The sequence below is a fragment of the Artemia franciscana genome, chromosome 17 (assembly GCF_032884065.1).
Source record: "Artemia franciscana chromosome 17, ASM3288406v1, whole genome shotgun sequence".
Taxonomy (NCBI): Eukaryota; Metazoa; Arthropoda; class Branchiopoda; order Anostraca; family Artemiidae; genus Artemia; species Artemia franciscana.
The window spans coordinates 18,143,279-18,165,353 of NC_088879.1; the positions used below are offsets into that span (position 1 = coordinate 18,143,279).

General features: G+C 34.4%; 1 protein-coding gene across 2 annotated transcripts in view; it reads left to right on the forward strand.

Annotated features, from left to right (window-relative positions):
• Positions 1-22,075, forward strand: part of LOC136037951 (ADAMTS-like protein 3) — a 152,128-nt gene that overhangs the window by 66,114 nt on the left and 63,939 nt on the right. For both annotated transcript variants that reach the window (XR_010620089.1, XM_065720835.1), the window contains exons 7-12: positions 5,406-5,601; positions 6,678-6,873; positions 10,513-10,558; positions 14,703-14,888; positions 18,096-18,295; positions 21,174-21,364. Coding sequence is in view for 1 of the 2 variants with exons in the window: in XM_065720835.1 (XP_065576907.1) it covers positions 5,406-5,601; positions 6,678-6,873; positions 10,513-10,558; positions 14,703-14,888; positions 18,096-18,295; positions 21,174-21,364 (1,015 nt within the window). In the remaining variant the exon portion in view is untranslated. The remainder of the gene's footprint in view (positions 1-5,405; positions 5,602-6,677; positions 6,874-10,512; positions 10,559-14,702; positions 14,889-18,095; positions 18,296-21,173; positions 21,365-22,075) is intronic.

The window sequence follows — 22,075 nt, forward strand, 5'->3', positions numbered from 1 at the left end:
AGTTTGCTACACATAGTGATAGAAATAAAGTGTCTGAACATGGATTTTGAGATGAAGATTTGGGATATGTCTGACATTTCTGCGTTCAGGATACATAATTATAAGTTGTAATTTACAATTTTCCTAATAAAGTATTATATTCCCATCATATTTTGTTTTATTTCATTAGCTTTATCAAAAGTTCGACTATATATTTGCACATTAGGGGGGGGGGGGTGCATTATATCAAATACCAAACATAACCTGACCTAACCACCTCTATATATAAAGTATTAAATTAAAATATACCGTCATCGTGGTTTGTTTCACGAAAGAACCTAACTTCACTTATTGAGTGTGTTCTGAGTAATACACAATTACCTTTAATATGATACGTTCTATGTGGCCCCTTTCTATAATTCTCTGTTGTAGTTTTCATTCTTTTGCTACTAAAGTATTGTATTTTCACCCTATTTTGTTTATTTCATTAGCATTCGCTAAACTTCACTTCTCCCGTGTGTATCATATAATACGGAAGTACCGAATTGTCTATTGAAGTAATTGCTAAACTATCATTGCTCTTCATATGACTTTATATTCATTTATATCAACCGAGTAGAGTAAGAGTTCTCAGGCTGTGTCTTGTGAGGCACCAATAGCAATAAAAGTTCTTGATAGGAAGAAGCGAATTGATTGTAGCTATTTCATCATTATTAATTTACTATTCAAGATTGAAGTGTTTGAGTGATATAGCCTACTGGAATTTGTCTCTGAAGGGGGTTCCAGAAAATATTCAGGAACAGCTTTTTAATTTCAAGTAGGCCTGTATATAAAATAACAAGTGCCACGTGAAATAACAGAACTTTGAGACGTTAGCTTAAACTATGGATGACTTGCTTATGGCACGTGCTGCTGTGTAGTAGAGCTATTTCGGTTATGAAAAAACAAATACCCTTGATGTCAAAAAAAAGTTTGTAAATAAAACGCTCCCTTGATAAGAGCAAAAATTGTAATGAGAGCCCCAGAGAGGCAAAATGAGAGCCCCAAGTCGGCAAAACGGACAGTTTTGGTAGCTATCACGATAAAGGATATTTTTACAGACTTGTTGTTCCTTATAAAGTATCATTACTATTGTATCAGTTTAAAGTATGTTGCGGGCAAAGGACTTAATATGGTAATACTTATATTGCCTTGACTCCGTATATAATATTAAATAAAAAAAAAACGAGTTTTTTAAACTGAAAGTAAGGAGCGACATTAAAACTTAAAACGCACAGAAATTACTTCGTATATGAAAGAGGCTGCTTCCTCATCAACACCCCGTTCTTTACGCTAAAGTTTGACTCTTTCTCTCAATTCTTCTTTTTAAAACAGTAAAAAACTTTAGCGTAAAGAGCGGGGCGTTGATGAGGAAGTAGCCTCTTTCATATTCGAAGTGATTTCTCTGCGTTTTAAGTTTTAATGTCGCTCCTTACTTTCAGTTTAAAAAACTTGTTTTTTTATTTAATTTCTGAACTTTTTTGTACCAATGCATGTTTTGATTTCGGCTCTCCCAATTCATTAAGAATGACCCCTGAATCACAAAAGCCGTAGAATAAATAGTTGAAATTGCTAAAAATACTTTAGCGTAAAGAGCGAGGTATTTGAAGGAGGTGAGCCCCTCATATGGGTAATAATTTCTGTATGTTTTAAGTTTTATTGCTGTTCCTTACTTCCAGCTGAAAAAGCTTTTTCACATTTATTTTTTAATTGTTTTTTTTAAATAATGCTAGTAAATCCTGCTCTCCCTTCATAGAAATTTTCTTCTCCCATGACAAATTATCGATGGAAAGTTCCCCCAACATATCTCCCTCTTCTCAACTCCTCCCCCAACCAAAAAAATCCTCCTGAGAACGCCTGTATACTTCCCAATAACCATTACTATATGTAAGCACAGGTCAAAGTTTGTAACTTGTTGCCCCTCCCACGGAGACTGTGGGGAGTAAGTCGTCCCCAAAGACATATTTATAAGGTTTTTTGACTACGTTGAATAAAATGGCTATCTCAGAATTTTGATCCGTTAACTTTGGGAAAATAATTAGCGTGGGAGGGGGCCTAGGTGCCCTCCAATTTTTTTGGTCACTTAAAAAGGGCACTAGAAATTTTTATTTCCGTTAGAATGAGCCCTCTTGCAACATTCTAGGACAAGAGGGTCGATAGGATCACCCCTGGAAAAAAAATAAAATAAAAAAATAAACACGCATCCGTGATCTGCCTTCTGGCAAAAAAATGCAAACTTCCACATTTTTGTAGATAGGAGCTCGAAACTTCTACAATAGTGTTCTCTGATGTTTCCCCCTATTTTCTAAAATAACGCAAATTTTCTCAGGCTCGTAACTTTTGATGGGTAAGACTAAACTTGATGAAACTTATATATTTAAAACCAGCATTAAAATTCGATTCTTTTGATGTAGCTATTGGTATCAAAATTCCATTTTTTAGAGTTTTGGTTACTATTGAGCCGGGTCGCTCCTTACTACAGTTCGTTACCACGAACTGTTTTATTCTTTTTGGATGCTTGTACTGATCTTGTTATCCTTTAGTTTTTTTCTCTTTGCCTACGGTCAATTAATCAAATTATGATTGTTTAGTGTACTAACAAGCAAGGTCGTATCCATGGAGTTTTTCGGGCTGGAACCCTCCCCCCCCGAAATTTCTCTCGATTTATAAAAACCAAACGAAAATGCATATAAGCGAGTTTTTAATTTATTTTAAAAAGTTATTTTTTACACATCCCCCCTATATTAAAATCCTGGACACTCCCCTGCTTGATTTTTAGCTTTCGAAAATGACGCCTACAAGTAATCAAGCAGGGCTTGTGCATATCTGGTAAAATTATCGCATACGTGTGAAATCGTGACCAAAGGACTAACTTCACAAGTTGAAAAGCACTTAATTTTCTAGGCTTGGTTTATTTTCTGCCTATTGTTTGTTTGGTTAAAGTGACGCAACTGTGAAAAAAGACTTTCTGGGGGAGATAAAAGACCCGTCACGAACATGACGGAAGTTTGTCGTTGAAATGGATACTACTTAATTGTAAAGAGTAGCTATAAATTAAAAAGAAAACTTTTTTTTTAGATTTTGAATTGTTTCAATATTTATTATTTAGAAGTCAAACTGATTCACTCCATGCATCAAAAATTCCTGATGCATCAATCAATCAATTTATTTATAGCCATCTACAAAAAAGATGGCGGAACGCCCTTAAGATGGAGTAATAAGAGAAAAAAAAATAAAAAAAAGCTTTAAAAAAAATTGTAGCTTTTTTTATAAAAAATAAAAAAAAGGCTACAAATAAACACAAATCAACACAAACAAACAATTAAATAAATAATGCTGACCATGGGTGAGACACTATCGACATAGAAGAACGAAAATCATGAAGCCTTTTATCAATAATAGATGTAGGAGAAACTAGGCGGAGTTTGTTCATTAAGTGACTATTTCTAGTCCAAGGAGGGTAACTGAGAAGGAATTTAGCATAACGAAAATATACTCTACGAACAGATAGTTTCTGAGGTTTACTAAAAAACTGCCAAACCGGACAAAGAGAAAGGAGATGAGGTACAACTAGGCTATTATAAATTTTCACAAGATTTAATTTATTAATGTGTTTAATATTAGATACAATTAAAGCATAAGCAATTCTCAGTTTTTTCTTCAAATTTTCAAGGGATAATTTCACAGTTTCTTTCATATTTTTTCCAATAGGCATTCCAAGGTAAACTAATTTTTGAGAAAGGGGGACTTGAACATTAGCTAAAGATAAAAAAACAGGACCATTTGTCTCTTTAAAATTGAAAGCTACAACAACAGTTTTTTCAACATTGAAAGAAAGCCCAATATTTTTATATTCATTGTAAAGCTGATTAAACGCGTTTTCACATCCACTAAAAGTACGGCTTAGATTCAAAACGTCACCTGCAAAAGTTATTAAAGACAAGTTAAATCCACGGTGAATACAACTAAAAATAACAGAATTTTGGGCATTTAAAACAGAGTTATTAAATAAAGAAGGTGAGGTAAGGCCACCTTGACGACTCCTTTCAAAATATCAAAAAGGGAAACTTCGCCTTAAGGTGATGGTACATATACAGAAGGCACTTTACTATACAAAAATTTACCCCTCTTTTATACGCTTCAAATAAAACTTGGAAAAAAATGCAAGAGTCGAAAGCACGAGCAACATCTAAAGCACAAAGGATAATATGGGATCTACTTCTTTCTGCATCAGCAAGAACATTCATTAAAGCAAAAAGGGCATGCTCCCGGCTAATACCTTTTTGGTAACCAAACTGGTGGGGTGGGACATAACATTTAGAAACAATTTCATCCAAAATAACTGACTCAAACAATTTAAAAATAGTACAAGAAACTGTTATAGGTCGGAACGAATTACGCGCTGTAAAATCCTTTTTGCCTTTTTTGGGGATAGGGGTTATTTGACCAACTGTAAATTGATAAGGAAGAACTCCGTTTTCAATAGACATTTGAAAAAGTAGAGATAAATGATTAAAAAGAAGAGCACTTGCATAATCAAAATGTGTGGCAGTAATTCCATCAACTCCCGCGGAATTTCTTTTCTTTAGAATTTTACAATGAAACGATACATCACTTGGCTTAATTATGAATGTCAAAGGTTCGTGTTTTTTCAGACAAGCAATTAATTCTTTTTCAAATTTTGACTCAAGATCAGGAGAAGAAAACTCATGCTTATAATAATTTATCCACTCAGGCTCAGGATTATTATTTGCACTAATGTGTTCATAAGGGCGTTCAAATTTTTTCCAGAGCTTCGAAGGGTTCTCTGCAATTTTATGAGCGTTTTTCTCAATAAGATCAACCTTATGTTTTCTTAACACTTTAGCAAAAAAATGTTTAGAACGTAGCCGCAAACCATTTATAGTCCCAGACTTAGGCCTGCCGCAATCCTTCCAAATATTCAGCCAAATTTTAGAAGACTCGCACGCGGAAATAAGGGAAGGGTGGGATTCCTGATCAGGAATTCCTGAATTCCTACATCAAGTTCCTAAAAAATGTTTGTCATAAACATCAAAAATAAAAAGAATAATAGGGTTCTTTTAGCAAGACAGTAGAAATCTAATTAGAATTAATATTTCGACCCTATGTCCAAGGGCCGTCCTTAGCAAAACATAAATGTATAGAAGAAGAAAAACTTACAACAAGATACGACCAATAAAAGTAACAATTGGGACAACTCAAAAGAGAGAGCCAATTTTTTTACTATAGTTCTGAAAATCCCACTGTAGCGCGTATATATTGGCAATTTTAGCCCTTTAGGAACTGACCCTGGTGGCAACGCTGCTTGTGCTACGTTATCGCAGTTTTTAGTGTTGGATAATTATTTATGGCCTTATACTTTTTAGATGGATTACGGAGCAATGGGGAAACTGTTCAGTGATGTGTGGCTATGGCGTTAGACACAGAGTTGTTCTCTGCTCCGATAGTATCGAAGGTAATCCAGCTAGAGAAGAAAATTGTTTGGGTCCAAGACCTCGATCAAATGAACTGTGTATAATGAAGAATTGCAGTTCCTCATACAAACTCGGTGATTGGTCTCAGGTAATAAACATAGCGGATGAAAATTGGCACGACTATGTTTGGGTTAATTGAGTAATATACAATTGGAGGAAGTGTAGGTTTTAGAAAATGCATTGGCTTTGATAATTTATGAGTCAACAAAGATACATTTACAAGCATCTTTGAAATAGAGCTTCACTGAAGTTTTTTAAATTTGTGGTACTATTTTGTTCCATTGAATATTTTTCTTATTTTTCCACACCTATTTTCTCTATTAAGTAAATCAGTACTCTGTACTTATTTGCAGGGCGTTGGGGGGAGATGATGTGCTCATTCATTTTTAGGTCGGTCAGTGAATTTTTATTATTTTACTGGTAGGGCTGATCAGGGATCCATAGTTTTTTGTTTTTTTTTATTTGTAATTGTTTTGTCAGATATGACCTTGTCAAGCCAGAGGCCGTAGTTATAAAATTTACAGAGATGAATAATTTGGTTGGAAATCAAAATTTAAATCAGTCCTACTATAATTTGGGATAATCCTAAATATGATTAAAAAAAAATTAAAATATACAGAAATTTAACAGTAGAAGTAGATTTTTTCACAGAAAAGCAAAGAATCTCGTGAAAAATTAAAGACGAATAAGACTATCTTGTGTCTGACAGGGTCCAAAACCCCACAACCCCCTTTTCTTTGCATTGAAGTTGGAATTTTTGGGTCAATGATTTAGAAATGAAAAAACACTAACCATTGGCAAATAGTTATATATGTTGTATACTAAAATGTCCATGAAATGTGTCCGTGAAGTTTCATCCTTATCCTTTAATTTTTATTGTGGAGAGGTTGTTAAAATGAATTAATACACTTAAAGGATTAATACAAATTAATACATTCATTTTCAAAGCATTGCGAAAACAGTTTTAGCGTTGATTTACAGGGTGAGCGTGAATTAGAGGGGTTCAGCCCTATTCGTATTAATATTAATTTATGTTCATCATAAATTTTAACATGGTTCCTTACTTTTGTGTGCTTTTTTTTCTTTCATAGTAGTATAAAAGAAGTTAAAAAATAAATCAAGCCATCTCTCTTTTTTCATATTTTAACTGGTTGCTTGTTATAGTGTTCCGTCACGTGTGGAGAAGGAACTAGATCACGTGAGGTTATATGTACAGACCATCATGGAAAAGTGAGTCGTTCTTGTAACCCTGATGACGCACCCTCTACTGTAGAGATATGTTCAGCTAGCCACTCTTGTTCCAATGTTCCGCCATTCAAGGCCGAGTCTTTGACTCTGGCCAGTGATTTCTTGACACCAGGTAAATTATTTTATTTAAAGTTATTAAGATATATTCTTTATCCCATTTTTTTAATTTTTAGGACCAAGAATACTAACAGAAAAATTCCTCACTCAAACTCCAGTTTTGCTCGATCTTTCTCAATTAAAAATAAAACAAAAGCAAACAAATTCTATGTAAAGTTACGAGCAGAAATTATTACAGATAAGAGTGGGAAGGCCCTCCCCCTTAATACCCTTAAAGACTAGAGTCTCATTCGCATTTTACGGAAAATTAAACATCAACTATTACTTGAAGCTTTTGTTAGACTCATTTTTTTTTTTTTTTACTAATGAACGAAATAGAACGAAATAAGAGAAAATTACTTATGAACGAAATGAACGACATGAGGGAAAAATAACGACGAAAATAAATATTGTTTTTATAATCGTAGGAATAAATTGTTTGTAATAAACGTGCTAATTCAAAGCAATTGCTAGTTTCTTTCGTGGAAAATTGATACACATATTGAGTTTTTTTTTTCAAGGCTGTAAAAAAACTAACGAAAAAACACACAGCTAAGTAGATGTGTCGCTTTCGAATAGCGCCAGAGCCTTTAGAGGAATAAAATGAGGCAGCGAAAATTTTCTTATTTTGAGAAATTTGTTTATTTTTCCGTCATCCAGTTTCTGCGAGTTCTTAACCACTGAACCCAAACAATGGTGCTAATTTTTGGCATTTCAATGCCAAGTGGACAAAGTATTTACTTCTATTTAAAAGCGCTTAATGAATCTATTAAATTAATTCTTTGCTCATTATTCTCCAGAGTTCAATGAGCTGCAATTCATTCTTTTAGAGATACAAGTTTTTTTAACTGAAAGTAAGGAGCGACATTAAAACTTAAAACGAACAGAAATTACCCCGTATATGAAAGGGCACCATTATTAAAAGGGCACCATGCCGAAAATTAGCACCATTGTTTGGATTCAGTGATTAAGAACTCGCAGAAACTGGATGAGGGAAAAATAAACAAATTTCTCAAAATAAGAGAATTTCCGCTGCCTCATTTTATTCCTCTAAAGGCTCTGGCGCTATTTGAAAGCGACACATCTACTTAGCTGTGTGTTTTTTCGTTAGTTTTTTTTTCGTTAGTTCTTTCTCTCAACTCTACTTTTTAAAACAGTAAAAAATTTAGCATAAAGAGCAGGGCGTTGAAGAAGGAGCAGCCCCTTTCATATACGGGGTAATTTCTGTTCGTTTTAAGTTTTAATGTCGCTCCTTACTTTCAGTTAAGAAAACTTGTTTTTTTATTTAATTTCTGAACGTTTTTTAGTTAATCCATGCTTTGATTTCGGCTCTCCGCAGATGAATAATTAAAGCGAAATGTGTATATTTATTTATTTGGCTAAATGGCTTTCCCATAGTTTTGATCGAATGCTTTTGCGAAAAAAGGAGGGGAAGGAGGCCCAGTTGCTCTCCAATTTTTTGGGTACTTAAAAAGGCAACTAGAAATTTTAGTTTACGAACGTTTTCATTAGTAAAAGATATACGTAACTTACGAATTAGCTTACGTAACAAACTTCTATGTTCGTATGTTTTTATTACGTATATGAGAAGGTTCGCCCACTCGTCAATACCTCGTCAGTAACTCTTTGCACTAAAGCTTAAATTTTGTCCCCTGAATCACAAAGGCCGTAGAATAAATAGTTGAAATTACTAAAAATACTTTAGCGTAAAGAGTGAGGTATTAGGAGGAGGTGAACCCCTTATATGCGTAATATTTTCTGTTCGTTTTAAGTTTAAATGCTACTCCATACTTCCAGTTGAAAAAAACTTTTTCATGTTTATTTTCTTATTGGTTTTTTAAATAATGCTAGAAAATGCTGCGCCCCCTTTATGGAAATCGTCTTCCCCCATGACAAATTCCTCCATGGAAAATTTCTCCCACATAGCCCCCTCTTCTCAGCCCCACCCCCCTCCCAACCAAAAAATCCCCCTGAAAACGTCTCTACATTTCCCAATAACTATTAATATATGCAAACACTGGTCAAAATTTGCAACTTGCAGCCCCTCCCATGGGGACTGTGGGGGAGTAAGTCGTCCCCAAAGACATAGTTATAAGGTTTTTAGACTATGCTAAATAAAATGGCTATCTCAAAATTTTGATCCGACTACTTTGGGAAAAAAATGAGCGTGGATTTTTTTGATCACTTAAAAAGGGCACTAGAGCTTTTCATTTCCGTTCGAATGAGCCCTCTCGCAAAATTCTAGGACCACTGGGTCGATACGATCACCCCTGGGAAAAAGAAAAAAACAAAAAAAAAAAAAACAAATAAACACGCATCCGTGATTTGTCTTCTGGCAAAAAATACAAAATTCCACATTTTTGTAGATAGGATCTTGGAACTTGTACAATAGGGTTCTCTGATACGCTGAATCTGATGGTGTGATTTTCATTAAGATTCTATGACTTTTAGGGGGTGTTTCACCCTATTTTCTAAAATAGGGCAGATTTTCTCAGGCTCGTAACTTTTGATGGGTAAGACTAAACTTGATATAACTTATATATTTAAAATCAGCATTAAAATGCAATTCTTTTGATGTAACTATTGGTATCAAAATTCCGTTTTTTAGAGTTTTGGTTACTATCGAGCCGGGTCGCTCCTTACTACAGTTCGTTACCACGAACTGTTTGATAGAAAATTCTTTCTGTATTTTTCTTTTAGTATAAGGTAACAAAATTTATGGTTTTAGTTTCAAAGTTTCTATTGGGTTGCCAGAATATTTTTTCTTTACAAATTTTTTTTTCTTGAGTAGCTCATTTGAGAAATTTATATGAGCAGTTGATGCTCAAACCGTCCTCGATATATCACAATCGTTATGATTATCGAATAAGCCATTGAAGATAATTGCACCAAGTTCTGTTTAATGAAAGGAATCCCCAAATATGTAGTTTTGCAGTTTTTTGTAGAAACGAAGCGCCAATTATAAAAAAAAGTAAAGGTGTGTGAAAAATCCGCAAAAATCAAGTTAAAATATATGCTGACTTTGTTCTTTAGATCTGTTCTTACTTTCTTTTGATTAGTTTAATGTAGTGTTTCTTCGGCGCTGTTTGAGTTTATTTCAAAATATTAGTTGTTCTTAGTTTGATTTTCTTTTCTGAACACTGAAGACAGTTTGATGGAAGCTCTTGCCAAAATGCGTGATAACTGATCTGAATAAGGTGAGCTGAGAAAACACTAAAATTTTGAATATTTTGGTGGAAATCCAATATATTTTGGTGGAAAATCCCAGATAAAACTGAATGATCTTGAGTCAATACTTAAGTAACAAAACGTAAAAAATAGTAAATTAAGTGACACTGGTATTTTCTATATATTTATATAAAAAATGTCACTTCACTGTTTGGAAACGTTTTATTAAATTCACTGTAACTGCAAAATTTAAATTCATTAAATACTTCCAGAGAATAAAAATGTTTAGCATTATTTGATACATACAGAATTACCTTTGGATTACAAAGATGCGAAACCATGGTGAGTTAAAAAAAAAGACGCGTGTAGTTACGTTGCAATTGACAAAGATTTTCACTCCTAAATTAATTAAAAAAAAGTTATATTGTAAGTTTTATTATTTGTTTATTGTTGTATATTAATTTAATTAATTTAAATACCTTTCCAGGCAATACCAAACTAAATGGCAATGAAGAAGCTTCCCATGATGCAAGGTATCCTATACCCCTTTAATATTTTGTCAAATTTCTGTTGTGCAATAATCGAGCATAAATCCAGTTTTCTACGTTATTGGACACCATTATCCGTTTGTTGGAATATCCCGTAATACTTTTCTTCCTCCTTTTGTCTTGTGTTTTGGCGGTTTGTTCATATAGTTGCAGTAACTTAATCAACTATCTTTTTTGGATGTAGCTCCAACTAAGGAAATTTTTTAAAAAAGTATTTACTATGTAGGGGGATTTTTACTTGCGAGTTCAATTCACTAAGTAAAAGTGATAAAATAAAACCAAGTATTTTTTACTTTTTGAAGTTTCATTCAGTAATTTCATTTTAAAAATTCAAGGTATGTAAATACTTATTTGTACTTGCTTCAAATTGGAAGCTCTTGCCTCGCTCTGCTGTTCAAGCTGAGGTTGCATTTTTGGCTCCAGAAGGGTCTGTCTGCAGCTTATGGCTCAACAGTTGACTACTGACTGTCTATCACCGCGTTTGGCACACTTCTTGAACCGGCAAAGCTTCTCGAAGTTTGAGTTGAAGCAACCCTCGACGACTGCGACGGAAGATACTCTAGTTATTGCTTGGATATTGCGTAAGAACAGTGTTGTAATACCCGTTCTAGCCACCAGAGTGTTCTGCATTTAATGGCATTTGATATGTGTGGCTGGTTTTCAGTTCTACCACGCATGGCGTCATAGCTACTCCTTTCAGAATGTGTAACTTTCAAAATATACAAAATTTGCTTTTGCTTGATTACAATTTTTCTGTTTATTATTGCTACTTACTTACACTCTGAATGGTTAGACATTAACCTACGTTATAGTATTGAATCACTGAATAGTATCTTGACTTCTTAACATGCAATTGCTTGTCAAAACAGACCTATTTCTTTGGGAAGAATATTGATAGGAAAAATCCAACATTAAACTGGCTCAATCACTCTGAAACAATCGTTCTCGAGGAAGCATAGTCGTGTTCTTTGCTCAGAGATCGATTACTCAGTTAAAAATACATTAGATTCCTAGACTGACTTGCTTAGGTATCAATAGATCTACAAATATAATCTTATTCAATGATTTTCCCCGTACTTCCTTCTAATGTTTTGGCTGATTTTATGAGCAATTTGTAAAACTAATTTAAAAGTGTATATCAAGGATTCAAGTTACAAAACAAATATTTTCCATGATATTAAAAAAGGCACAAAATGCTGTTGGTTAATTGTATTTTAATCGTGATTGTTCTTTTTCTTTCTTCAAACTGTGTAAACCTTATTAGCATTATATATGAAAAAAATTTGCAATGAAAATAAAGACTGACATTAAAACTTTAAATCCAAGATAAATTTTCCAACATATGTAAGGGGCTGATGTCTCCCTCAACTCTACTTTTTATGTTAAAGCTTGACTAGTGCTTTCCTGAAAGCATTTTAGAATCCAAGATATATAACCAGCAGGTAATCAAAAGTTTTCCATTTTTTTATTACTTTTCAAAAGATTAGAGCTTCCTGTCCTTGTGTTAGAGCATTCATCCCAAAAACACTGAGAAGAGAGTTAAAATCTAATGCCAAGAACAGGGGTTGTGGGAGAAGCGTTCCCTCACGCACATTTTGCGTCCAGAGATAGTGCAACTTCTGGACTAGTGCTTTCCTGACAGCATTTTAAAGCGCAAGAAATATACCATCCAGATCATAACATAAATTCCATTTACAGATTGCCTTTTAAATTCAATCTAACAGCTGTATCGTTTACAGCAAACGCTAAAAAAGAACTTCCATTCTCAAATATTTAAAAAAAAAATACAACTTTTTATAATTTTGTCCTTGTGTCATAGTATTCATTCTCAAAGCATTGAGTAGAAAGTCAAAGTGTAGTGCAAAGAACGGGGTTGAGGGAGTGGTGGTCTTTCACATGCGTTCTGTGTCCAGAGACTGAGAAATTTCTAGACTAATGCTTCATTGAAAGTATTTTAGTGTGCAAGAAATATAACAGGCTAGTAATTACAAATTTCCATTGTGTGATTGCCTTTAAAAAATTTGACTGAGCAACCGTATTGCTTAAAGCAAACGTTAAAAATACAACCCTTGAACTCTAAAAGTATTGAGAAAAAATTGCAGCTTTTTATTACCTTTATCTAATGTCAAAGCGTCTGTTCATAAAGCATTGAGAAAAAGAAAATACAGACCGTATTACAAGGAAAGGGGGTAGCAGGGACGGCAGACCGTCATAGACATTCCGTGCCTATAGATAGAGTACCTTCTGCAATTTTCAGTTTTATTATTGCACTTTACTTTCATAAAAAAGTTCAATTTTTGTGTTTGTCTTTGTTCGTTTTTGTCCTCCCCTAAGCATATGTGATGCAGTCCACACAAATGAGCGGCTATTAGAAACTATTTTCACGAATATTTTCGCGAAACTATTATTTCATGAAAATAAATAGAACTTGAACAGTAATACCACCATTAATGCAGTATTACATAGTTTCATACCAACTATTCTTGGTGTATTACGGTATTTTACGACCCAATTTTTTTAAATTTCCATATTTCCTAAAAAAAATAATTTATCAGATAAAAATTGAGGTAGGATTTCATCTATACCTTCCTTTTATCTTAAGGAACAAATTTTGGGTAAGCCAGCAATGTGGATGCAAATGAATTACAGCTAACCCCTTGTTGTGGAAATGATATTTTTAACAGACAAAGAGTTGTCTGATCATCAAGAAATTGTCACAAACCCTGAATATGGTATACAAATTCAACAGAAAAAAGGTATTTTTCAATTAGAATGAATGGGAATCACTGAGAATTAAAGTGAACACAGATTATTAAGTAGGTCATGAAAAGCCGCCGTCTTCAGTTCTTAGGTCCTAACGATAAAGGTTGACTTTCCAAATCACGTCTACTAAACATAACTTATTTTTCCTTTTTTTTTCATTTTGACAAAATAAGTTGAAATCTCTTGCGTTAAAATTCAAAGCTATTATTACGCGGGATATTTAACCAAGGGAGAAAGATTGTTATTTATCCAGGAAGCATCTCTCTTTATTATTTAATTTGTCCTTGTCTAAATTACAAAATTCTTGCTCTAGTTCTCTGCTCCTATCCAAACAAAGAATCTCTTGTCTATCCACAGCTAATTGTTTCAAAGATTTTTCATTCCAAATTGATTCTGTCACATGAACTCATTTGAGCTGGTTCCTAGCGTGCTTGTTTTGCTATTTTAACAGGTGAATAAAAGTTTATGAATTTTTTATGCTGATGAAGGACAAAGGAGACAGGAAAGTTAACTGGTTTTGTTGCATGACGGGTTTGAGACCTGTGTCGGAGTTTCAAGAATGGTTTGAATGCCATTCCTATTTCCTAAAGATATTGTTAAGAAATGCCAGTGTATATCCAATACTGTGCCATTAATAATCACTGGGACCTCAAATATGCTTAATAAATTTCTACGTAAAGTTCTGTGCAAAGGGCCTTTCTCTCTTTGCCCGATTCTTACTATATTTTGAAAACAAGATTCGAAGTTGAGTATATAATATATCAGGTTGGCCATTAAATCAGAAGTCAATTATAAGACCAATTAATGACTTTAAGACCTATTCGTAATGAATAATCTATTAAGTTCTTGACAAAAGCTATGAACAATAATAGGGAAGTGATATGATCCAAAAATCTCATATACTTCACACCCAAGTTTCATTATTTTGAACTAGCGCACTAGCGCACTGATAATGCACGTGTACAAGCATGGCAAGCATTACAATCTGCACCGGATGTGGCTATTTTTTAGCCATAAGGATGCTAAAATTCAGACTTTACTCGACAAAAAGTGGCTTTCACTGGATATTAGTGACACTTTTACTAGAGACGTAAGATACAGCTTTTTCTTTCAATAACTTTTAGTCAGTGGAATAGGCCTCTGATTAGTTGAAACTTACGTCATGCGGAAATGGCCCTTTCGGTACAGTTTCTAATACCCACCATACCTACGGAGGCGCATTGGCATTATGCAAGCACTCTATGTGTCCCACTTTTAAAATGATTGTGATACTTCTGCAATATTAGGGGCCCCCTTAAAAGGTTGAATTGGTTTAGTTTTACCACGAAAGAAAAACGCCGTAATATTTCTTGTTTGTTTATTTCAGATTTATTCCTGGTCCCTGGGCACCATGTTCAGTAACCTGTGGCGAAGGAATCCGTAGTCGAGAAGTAAACTGTCAATTCTATTTATCTGCATCCAAAAAATATATAAAAGTTCTTGAGTCAGAATGTACTGGTGAGCGCCCAGCCACGTCAGAGCCATGTTTTATGTCACCATGTTCAATGTCAAGGTATTGCGTGCAGTTCATTTTTCCAGTTTAAATGCCTCTTTGCAATCGTGGCATAAAAGATGTGATAGCTCCCATCAATTCTTTTCGGTCCTTTGATTATTCTCGTTGTTTTTTTTTTTTTTTTTTTTTTTTTTGTAAGTTTGCTGACTTCTTTGCCAGTAAAATCATATTACCCAAGCGTAAACATTTTCTTAATTGTTTTGTTGTGATGATCAAACTATCAAACACCTTTTATAAGTGAATGCCTTAAATTTTTGTTTGTTGATCCTATGATAAGTATGAGGTCAATACAAATGTTTTCTTCAGTGCTATAAATCTTTAATGACCTATTAAGCAGAAATACACGTCTTATTTTAAACTAGCTGGGTCCCGGTGGCTTCGCCGCCGTGCCCCAGTATGGCACGCGGCAGGCTTCTATATATGGATTCTCATTGTCCCTTGTGTTTTAACCGCAGACAGTGCTGGGTCCCGGTGGCTTCACCACTGGGACCAAGCAAGGCACGCGGCAGGCTTCTATATATGGATTGTCATTGTCCCTTGTGTTCTAACCGCTGACATTTCTAGGTCCCGGTAGCTTCGCCACTGGGCCCCAGCATGGCACGTGGCAGGCTTCTATATATGGATTCTCATTGTCCCTTGTGTTTTAACCGCAGACAGTGCTGGGTCCCGGTGGCTTCACCACTGGGACCAAGCATGGCACGCCGCAGGCTTCTATATATGGATTGTCATTGTCCCTTGTGTTCTAACCGCTGACAGTGCTAGGTCCCGGTAGCTTCGCCACTGGGCCCCAGCATGGCACGTGGCAGGCTTCTATATATGGATTCTCATTGTCCCTTGTGTTTTAACCGCAGACAGTGCTGGGTCCCGGTGGCTTCACCACTTGGACCAAGCATGGCACGCGGCAGGCTTCTATATATGGATTGTCATTGTCCCTTGTGTTCTAACCGCTGACAGTGCTAGGTCCCGGTAGCTTCGCCACTGGGCCCCAGCATGGCACGTGGCAGGCTTCTATATATGGATTCTCATTGTCCCTTGTGTTTTAACCGCAGACAGTGCTGGGTCCCGGTGGCTTCGCCGCTGGGACCAAGCATGGCACGCGGCAGGCTTCTATATATGGATTGTCATTGTCCCTTGTGTTCTAACCGCTGACAGTGCTAGGTCCCGGTAGCTTCGCCACTGGGCCCCAGCATGGCACGCGGCAGGCTTCTATGTATGGATTCTCATGGTCCCTTGTGTTCTGGGTCCCGGCACCGCTATGTCATTTTTGGATCGAATTGATGACGTAAATTGGACATTCCTAATCTGGCCTTTTCTCTTTGAGCCGCAAGCCTGGTTTTGCGTTGCTCTGGTGTTTTTTTTTTGTCTGTTTTTTATTTTATTTTTTATTTTTAGATGTTTTCTTCTGTTTTATTTTTTTAGTTTTTCTTTTAGTTTTTTATTTTACTTCTTAGTATTCAGAGGATATGTGCAATAGAACATGCCTGGTTGCTTCTGAATGCTGTAAAAATGTAATGAAAGTAAAAATAATTACTGGGGAAAAGGCCGGAAAAAGACTTCACCTTTATCTGTGGTTAAAAGAAAAGTGATAGCAAGAATCACATATATACAAGCCTACCACGCGCTGAGTACCAGGGATCAAGTGAAGTTCGGTCTCCTGGTACTAGACCTTGAAAGTGGAATACAACACTGTTAAAAACTAAAAACAGAAAATTTTCAGTAAGTGTGTTTATAAATTGAACAAAACATGTTGTTTGGTATAAAAACCAAAAGTCTCGAAAAAAAAATCTGTCAATAATATAGGAAGAGGTTTAACAGTACTTCGCTCTGTTAAACATTTTATTAAAAGCAATACAGTATGGAAGAATTAGTTTGTGTCTTCATTCCGCACAAAAATATACTGCTGAACTCCTGTACCAAATATCTCCCCCAAATACACTCCCCCAATGGAATCTGCTCATCCTGTTTGTTCTTACACTATTCATAGTTTATCCCCATTCTTTCCTTTACCTCATGATTCGATGAAAAGTTTTTTTTCCATGTATAACTCTAAAGATTACTAACTCATCTTCATATTTTTTTTCGGTTTTTTGGTTACCTCCCATTTCCTCGTTCTTTGCTTATTTTTTGACGCTTCAGGTTTTTGTTTTATCATAGTTAGCGTTACCATTTCTAATTTTTCTTTTTATTTTTGTGGTGTTTTTTTTTATTGTTTTCTAAGTGGTGTTACAGTTTCAAGTTAATGATTTTCTTTGATTATCATCAGCACGATCGTATTAACTTATTGTTCTTTTGTTCAGTTTTCTTCGATCTTTAAAATGCAAATCTGGCCAGTGAATGTTTTTTATAGGTGTTATTTTGACAGATTCTACCCTAAACACAAGGACACAAAAAGAAGAAGATTTCTGCAAAAAAACCTTTTTGCCCAAGCACAAGAGGCACACTCCCTATATTTATAATATTTTTTTTCTTGGGAACGAAGAAGCAAAGTTATTGCGAATTTCAGAACGGAGACTTCCCGCATTCATTCCCAATGTGTGGCAATATATATGAAAGTGTCTTTCAATCGAAGTAAGAATGTGAAACTTCGAAGGATCTAAGAAATTAAATAAGTGGGAGCGTTAAGTAACCGTAATTATAAGCATACATAGTGAAAGTAAATGGCTGGGAAGACTTCAGAGGCTGTTCAAGACCTTGCAAAGAACCAGGTTGGCAATCCAAAGTATTTTAAACCATGTTCTATGTAAATACGATTGCGTGGCGCCACATCCAGGATTTCTAATCGAGGAGGGTTTTTTTCAGGGGGCGGAGTTACAAAAAGAACTTTGTAATATGCATAAATATTTTTTTACTTGTATTTTGTTACGTTTTTGCGAGTCTGTTAAAAATTTCGGGGCGGGAGAGAGCAGTTAAACCCACTTACCCCGATTCCACTTGGATACACCCTACAGTTGAGTTTATTACAATCGTATGAAAACTACATAGTTTTTTGTTAATTGTCGAAAACCATTTTATTTGTTGCTAAGACCCTGTCCTTTTTAGTAATCATTATCATACCAAATAAACTTCATTCACAGGTTACTTATCAGATTGAATAAGGTACTTTGCTCCTTAAATTCATGCGTTAGATATGTGTTCTTAGGTAGCTCGGACAACTAAACTTACGCACATAGAGTGATCTAAATCTTCAACCTCCCTATGATTTTATAGGTTGATGTCACCATTTTATTCCAACGTTGAAACAAATGATGTCCTAGAAAGCTATGATTCTTCCGAATACGAATATGACTCTGATGAGGTCGAACCACCTATTCTCTTAGAAAATCTACTTGACAGACAAAGTTCAGACGTAACAATCTATGAATGGAAAACATTAGGGTATTCAGAGTGTTCAGCATCATGTCTTGGAGGTAAGCCTGTTATTTTTGCCAATTACATAGGATTTGTACATATCCTCGTAAACTTGCTTTTCTTCTAAAAGATTCCACCTGAAGGTAGGCATACATCAAGTTTGTGCGTAGACAAATCCATTTAAGTTCAGCATATTCTGGTAGATTTTAAAGTCCTGGATACTTTTGCTTATTTTCTTTATTTTTTAATATCTTTATTTTCTTTCTTTTTTATTGATTTTTCATGATATATTATATATTGTTTTCTTTATTTCTTATGCTTTGGTTTTTTTCTCATTTCTCAAAACGTTTGTTTTCATGTTCCAACGATTTTTGAAGATATATGCCCTTATAAATAGAATAAATAAGACCATAAATAACATAGCTTAGTTTATTATCATGTCATCTGTATAGATAAAATAAAAAAAGCCTGAATCATACCAAAGAAAAGCAACGGGATATTTGAATCATCTGGCAATGTCTCTTGGCGATATTGGCGGTACTATTTTGTGATGATCGTCGTAAATATATTTAAAGCCAAATTAGACTAGTTTCCACTCAGGAGGTTACGCACACCAAATTTCCTCACCAAAGATGATGATGATGATGATGAGATGAATTTCGGACCCCTCTTGACTACATGGTCACTCAGGTCCTCTCTCTATATTCTTCAAGTAAATTCAATGAAATATTTTTCTTTTGTTCCTTGAAGAATAAAATCTGTCTATGCCAATGTTTTGTATTAATTTGAGAAATCAGTGCCATCTTTGTGACTTTAAAGTAGCGTTTTGACTTAATTCTTTGTTCGCCATTATTAAAAACATTACTTTTCCAGATGAATCTTGGTACCTAGGTAATTTTTTTTACGTCAAAGGCCTTCCTCAAATAAAATTGAAACATTTAACGAACCAAAAGGAGACTAAACGAACGAGATTAAACGAGTTAAATAAACTATATAATATATAGAACCTTTCGTGATAAAAGTGGAGGGCTTTGCGATCTTTTCCCATATATTGTATAATCTTTGCTCGTTTTTAATTTTATGGTTACTTTTGTATTCATTAATAAAGTACTTATTTTTTAGTTAATTTCTATCCGTTTTTAATATTATATTTAGGTTATTCTAAATATAGAGGGTTGACACCACTCTTACATCCCCTGCTTTTTGCGTATTAGTTTTGCTTTTTCAAAACAATGGTGAAAATGGTAATCACCGTTTTGAGAATTAAATACACCTAAAAAAATCCACTAAAATAGACTACCCCGAACGAGGAGACCTTCCCCTCCGACCCCACTAAGGGCTAAACTGATATCTCTACTTTGAAGAGAACCAGACATAAAGAGCAAAAACATCGAATCAATTTTCAAGGAAAAAGCTTTTTGAATTTATTTTAGATTTTGTTTTTAACTAACATTATTACTCTTTTAGTTTTACAACTTGGGAAGACCGTTTCTTTAGTCACTGTTTTCTCATTTTAGAACGCATTTTTTTGAAATGTATAGAAAAACAAACTAACTATGCATATTATGCCATTGAAAACGACACTCTAGCCTTTAGGGGGTTTGAAGGAGGGAATGTTAATAACATACTTATTTGTGCTAATTCCCGTTCGTTTTAAGGTTGAATCCTGTTTTTGCTGTTTTCCTTTCAATTCTTCTTTCTTCGTCTGATTCCATGAAATATACTATTTTTTTCATTTTAATCATAATCAAAACAAAAGAGGAAAAGTTAGAGAGGATGTAGTTACGTTTTTCTTCCGAAATTGTTAGGTCTAAGCAATAAATTCAATGGATTAGTTTAATACGGCGATTTTAAATAGCTGTATGAGTAAATAGCCTAACTAGCATGGGTAGGCATCGTGAGATACTTATATTTCTACAAGAACATATGCTATTAAAGACAGTATACCAAGAGTGATATAAGAGATAGGAGACGAGGTTCTTAGGCTAACACCTTTTTTAAGAAAGGTTCTTAAAACAAACTCTACCATATGATATAGATTTTATAAAGTTTCGGAGTAGCTGGGCAGTTTTGAATAATGGGACAGCCTTAGGACTAGAAGAAGAGGGGGGCTGGTAGCCAAACAAGTAAGGATTATTTTAGAGAAGCAGGAACTCCAGAAATGGCACATTGGGGTAATATCGCCCGTCTCTCTCTTTCTCTCTGTACACCAAAATTAAGAAGCATAGGCGAGGAACTTTATTTTTATATAAGACTAAATTAAATGGTTTTTAATTAATGGGCTGAAGGCTGAATTAAATGGCTGTTAGTTAATGATGAGTTAATTAAATGGGCTGAAGGACGTAGTTTTTGAGAAGTTAAATTTTATAGCAAGCAAAAGTAGTTTTACGGGTTTTAAAAAGTTAAGAAACTTGGTAGGCACAGGTATGGCATATAGGGACTTTTTTCTGTAATTTTTCAATTATTTATTTGGATTTTAGGGTGTGTGTTTCATAAATTTTATGTTGTAGCAATTTTAAGTATTAACCACAGCCCACGGAGGTTTTTACCGTTAATTAATATTATTTTTCATATACAACATACAATACATATACAACAACATATGCAACATATACAACATACATATACAACATATTTTCGTATACAACATACAGGCTGTTCCAATTTATTTTATGCTCTCTCTTTGCTTTTCGAATAAACCTTAGTTTTTGTTGGTTTTTATAAGTTACTGCTAAGTTGTTCTAATTTTTTTTAAGCTCTCTCTTTGCTTTTTGAATAAACCTTAGTTTTTGTTGGTTTTTATAAGTTACTGCTAAGTTAACACAATTTTGTGGGCCCCGATAAAATTTAATTATAATGGGAGCATTAAATAAGGAATGTTTAGATAAATACTGTTGAAGTCAACTAATGAGACTGATTGTAATTTGGATTTTACAGGAGTTCATCACTTACTTTACTCTTGCGTAAAACTTCCAAATAATATAACAGTAAATGAGGAGTTATGTGGCGAAGAAAAGCCACCTGGTGTCTACCATATATGTAACTCTAGACCATGTCCTCCAAGATGGAAAACAAGCAATTACAGTCTCTGCTCAGTGACTTGTGGATCTGGAATTCAAAAAAGAAATGTAAGTGTGAAAAAATAAGTCTTTTTTGAATTAAGTTGGCCAAAAGCCATGCTAAGACCAAGAGAACTTAGATCCTTTCGAAGATTTTGCGTTCTTTTGCAGTGAAATATTTGTCAGATTTTTATCCCTACTAGCACATAAGCAATAGGCAACCTGTTATTTAATGAACATACCTGGTTGGATGGTAATAATATAAATAGTGCAAAAATTTACCGCCATAAGAATTTAAAAAGAATGGAAAATTTTGTTAAACTAGGAATAGATAGTCCTCTTTAATTATACAATGTTCTTTGTGTGCTTATTTACAATCATAAAGCTGTTCTCTGGACAATGTAGCATCTTTAAGAGAAACAAGGCCAAATATTCAATGTGGGTGACCCATATTCCCTTTTGAATCAATGCTAAACTTGTAACACAAGTTCAAATTTCTTTATTTTAAAAATACTTTTGAACGACTCTGATCCAAACATCCTCCACTGATTCTTTTATTTTAAACGATATCCTCAGCAATAATTGTGTTTTAAAACATATGATATGATTACATTTGTACAAAAAAATTATTACACCTTATCAAAGGGATGTGATTATTAGACATATCGTCTAATATCGATATCGTCGAAATATCGAGGTCGAATATCGGGTCGAAATATCGATGTAAATAAATTAGGCAATATTATGCTTGTTTTAAAATAGAATATAATCTGATTATTG